The following is a 4,654-nucleotide window of genomic DNA, read 5'->3' on the forward strand; positions in this document are numbered from 1 at the left end:
ATGTTTCTAAACTCTAAAACTGATATCCTTTTTCTCCAAGAGACTCTCGGAAGTGGAATTGAAGTGGAAACAGCCTTAAATGCTTTGATGCCTGGATGGAGATTCATAGCAATAGATTCAGAAGGCCACTCTGGAGGGTTGGCAATTGGCTACAAGGAAGGAAGGATAAAGGTCAGTAATCTGTGGGGGATGAAACAGGCCATGGGAATGGAAGTTCAGTCCACAGAACTTGCCTTTCCCCTTTCCATTTGCAATGTTTACGGCCCCTGCCAGGATAGGGTGTCTTTCTGGAATGATCTGATGTCAAAATCTTTCTTGAAGGGAAAAAATTTGGTGCTAGGAGGGGATTTAAATTTCTCTATAGGAAGAGCGGAGGCATGGGGTCCTTCGGCCAGGGAAGACCCCCTGTCAGACTTTTTCTTAAATATGTTCACTGTCAACAATCTACTAGACATAAACTTGCTCAAATTAAAGCCTACTTGGAGGAACAGGAGAACTGGGGAGGCTAGAGTGGCAAAAAGGCTAGACCGTTTTCTCATAAATGAGGAGCTGGCAGTCAAGATCCCTATGTTCAGACAATGGATTGAAGAAGGAGGGCTATCAGATCACTTCCCTATTTTCTTAGAATTCTCCTCCCCCCTCCCAAGCCCCCTGCCCCTTTCAAGTTTAACTCTTCTTGGCTACAAGAGGAGTCTTTTACAAACCTCTTCAAACAAACATGGAAGCACCCGGAAGCCAATGCACCAGAGGATAAAGGCTTCTTGTTTATGGAAAACCTCAAAAGATTGAAGAAAGCCACCATAAGCTGGGCAAAGGCTAGAAAGGAAGCCCAGAACGAGGAATTCACAAAGATAAGTGAGGAACTTAAAAAGTTGGAAAGCATAGAGGAGGATGGCTATCTGTCGCAGGCTTCAAAGGAAAAAATTCTTCATCTTGAGAAACTTAAGTCTAAAATCCTCCTGGATAAAGAAGAAGAATGGCGATTAAAGAGTAGGGCAATCTGGCTTAAAGCTGGAGATGAAAATACCAGGTTTTTCCACAATTATGCCAAAGGGAGGAAATCGGAAAATACTATATGGGCCCTAAAAAATGAAGAAGGAAGGGAAGTGCAGACTTTTCAATCTTTGTCAGATTTAGGTCAGAGACACTTCCAAAAGCTCTTTGCAGATCCAGGAGCAACTACTATTGCTGAGGTAATAAGGACAGCTCAATGCTTCCCGAGATTCTTGGAGGAGGATGAAGCGGAGGACCTAAACTGTGAGGTTTCAAAGGAGGAAGTGGAAGCTACAATAAAATCCATGGCAAAAGAGAAAAGCCCTGGACCAGATGGTTGGTCCATAGAGCTGTTCCTCCACTTTTTTGAACTTATAGGAGCAGAAATTACAGAAGTGGTGGAGGAGGCCAGGAAAAAAGGTGAAGTCTATAGCCCTTTTAATGCCACGTTTATAGCCCTTATTCCAAAGAAGGAAGTCCCGGAAAGTTTTGAAGACTTCAGGCCAATATCGCTATGTAATAGTATCTACAAAATCATAGCAAAAGTGATAGCAAACAGAATCAAACCAATTTTGTCCCGACATATATCAATGGAACAATTTGGGTTCTTATCGGGAAGACAAATTCATGAAGCCATAGGAGTTGCTCAGGAGGTCATGCATAGTGTGAGGCAGAAGAATAAGAAGGGTGCTGTTATTAAAATCGATTTATCAAAGGCATATGACAGGATAAATTGGTTATATCTCAGGCTGCTTCTAACTCACCTTGGCTTTAAACCTGCTTTCATCAGTTGGATAATGGGCTGTATTTCGAATGTAAGCTATGCAATTCTCATCAATGGAGCAGCCACTCCCTTCTTCAAAGGTCAAAGGGGTCTGAGGCAGGGGTGCCCCTTGTCCCCTTTGCTCTTCCTACTAGTTGCGGAAGGTCTCAGCCAGCTGATCCATAAGGCCAGAAGAGAGGGGAAGGTAAAAGGTATTGAGGTAGCCACAAATTTATTTATCTCTCATCTCCTTTTTGTTGATGATATATTGATCTTCACAAATACTGAGCTCATTGAAATAAAGGAACTAAAATCTATTTTAGATCTGTTTCTGAAAGCAACTGGCATGCAGATAAATCATAGGAAATCCCAGCTGATAATGACAGGTCTAGCAGTTCAGGAGAGGGGAAGGCTTCAATCTGTCTTACCTTTCCAGCCAAGTACTCTGGATCTCCCTTTCAAGTACTTGGGTTTCTGGCTAAAGCCAAATGCTTACAAGAAGGAGGACTGGAACTGGCTGATTGCAAAAATTGAATCTAGGATCTCCCATTGGAGCTTCAAATGGCTCTCGAGAGCGGGTCGCCTGACTCTTATAAAATCTGTGCTTTTGGCCATCCCAGTTTATTGGGCTGCTTTAACGTGGGTCCCCAAGGGTATCATGGACAAGATCAGAAGACTCTGCAGCAGATTTCTCTGGGATGGCTCCAAGGAAAACCCAGTGCTTCCATGGGTGGGCTGGGACAAAGTGGCAAGGTCCAAAGATTGGGGTGGTTGGGGGATTAAAAATCTTCCAGATTTCAGTCTTTCTCTGGCAGCAAAGTCGGGCTGGAGGCTGATAAAGATGGAAAACTTATGGACCAGAGTGATAAGAAGAAAATATATAGACCCGGTCCCTTTGGAGGATTGGATAAGGAACCCGGACAAGAACAAGCAGAATGCATCGGTGATATGGAAGGCAACAGTGGATTCTTTCAAGGTAATTGAACAAGGTTTGGCATGGAAGATTGGGAACGGCAGAAATCTGAAGATTGGGAAAGATCCGTGGATCGGCTGCAATGAAAATTATGCCCTTTCACCTGGACTAATTAGGCATTTAGAAGGCAAAAACATTTTTACTCTAGACCAGGTGGAAAAGGTGGGTCATTCGAGCATTTGGTGTCAGGCATGGAAAGATGGAGAGGACCTTCAGCTGGATCAGAGGTGGTGGAATGAATGGTCTTCTTTCACTCAAGAACTTGTTCGCTCCAATGTAAGAATAAAAGACACTCCGGATAGCCTGATCTGGGCCCATGGAGAAACTGGCGATTACTCCCCCAAAGATGGATACAAGTTCATTCAATCCAGGAAAGGGTGGGGAAATCCAGAGTGGTGGTCAAAACAAATTTGGAAGCTCAAATGCCCAGCTAAGGCCAGACTCTTTCTCTGGTGTCTCCTCAGAAGGAAAGTTCCTACCTGGGACATCCTCCAGGCTAGATTCATGTATGGCCCTGGGAGGTGCTCCCTTTGTAAAGATGAAGAGGAAACAATAAACCATCTGTTCCTACACTGCTCGGAAACTGCAAAAATCTGGAGGGAGGTTGAAAAGCTGTTGAATAAAAAATTTCAGTGGGGAAATGGGAATCTGGACGAGGCTTGGTCAAATTGGTGGCAGCAATATCCGGATGGGAACCTGAGAAACCTCCCGCCCATCATTTGCTGGGGAGTCTGGCTTGCTAGAAACAGAGCTATTTTCCAAGATAAGGGAACCCAGCCCTCTGTCACAGCCATCCAAGCGGTCTCCATATTCTCTTCCATCCCAGAACCAGAAGAAAAAAGACCTCAAAATCCAAACAAGACAGTGCAAATCAAAGATGGTATTCCTTGGGCGTTTTTTGACGGAGCATCCCAAAACAACATAGCAGGCGCAGGAATCGTCATTCATATTAATGCACATCACTCCCTCAAAGCCTCAGTCGGATTGGGGTCAGGAACAAATAATTTTGCAGAATTGTCAGCCCTGAGACTGCTCCTATGTTGGCTTATTCAAAGAAACACCTTCACTATTCAGATCTTTGGAGACTCCCTCAATGTTGTAAACTGGGTTAACGGAAAAAGTTCTTGCAAAAACCAATTTTTGAAACCCATGCTGGAAGAAATACAGGTATTAAAGTCATCTTTTAACTCTTTCTCCATATGCCATATCTACAGGGACAACAACGATGACGCGGACAAGCTTTCTAAGGAAGGTTTGCAGCAAGCTTTGGGAGGGTGGAAAATAGTGGAAGACTGTCAAGGACAGATCGTATCATCAGATGTGCCGCCTTATACATAATTCTTCAGCTGATGTTTTTGCTTTTGTTTTTATCTCTTATCTATATGCTTAGACTATTTCACACAGACTTCTCTTATACTAAACTCGGATACATATCTTTATATATTTTTGTGGGTTGTTTTCCTCTCTGTTGAGGAGACCCAAAGACTTGAATGTATGCTTGTTTTAATGCTTTTTGATCTGTCTCTTTCAGACGAGGTCATCTCTTGGTCTTAGCTGTATTGCCACAGCTGATTACTACAGCAAAACTGCTCTGAATTCTGTGTTCAAAAAGACAGAAAGGAGATTTTTTGTTTTGTATGCTTGGTCTAGCAAGCAGCACTTTCGGAAATGCTCAGCATATGCAATGTAACTTTTTATTCTCTTAATAAAAAGTTCGCTTTTTCTTCAGAAAAAAAAAATGTAACAATTATATGACAATTTTATAAAAAAGATTTACAAAATACATCAATAAAAAAAAATTAGTTACATTAACATACAACTATTAGGCATTATGTAATGACCGCTGGTAACAAATGGATACACATAAATATCATTTAAATTTACTTATGGAATCCGGATAGTCTTATATGTCAATATATGTTAAA

At 42.2% G+C, this 4,654-nt stretch overlaps 1 protein-coding gene across 1 annotated transcript; it reads left to right on the forward strand.

The window, feature by feature from the left end:
- On the forward strand, nt 1-4,419 carry LOC149207302 (uncharacterized). Its single transcript, XM_089398000.1, has 4 exons — nt 1-552; nt 726-1,538; nt 2,109-3,896; nt 4,261-4,419. The coding sequence occupies exons 1-4, from the start codon at nt 1-3 to the stop codon at nt 4,417-4,419; spliced, it is 3,312 nt and encodes a 1,103-aa protein (XP_089254126.1).
- The last annotated feature ends 235 nt before the right edge of the window (nt 4,420-4,654 follow it).

This window comes from Pinus tabuliformis, chromosome 1_2 (genome assembly GCF_031772625.1).
Source record: "Pinus tabuliformis cultivar Carrire ecotype Pingquan chromosome 1_2, CPIR1, whole genome shotgun sequence".
NCBI classification, from domain to species: domain Eukaryota; kingdom Viridiplantae; phylum Streptophyta; class Pinopsida; order Pinales; family Pinaceae; genus Pinus; species Pinus tabuliformis.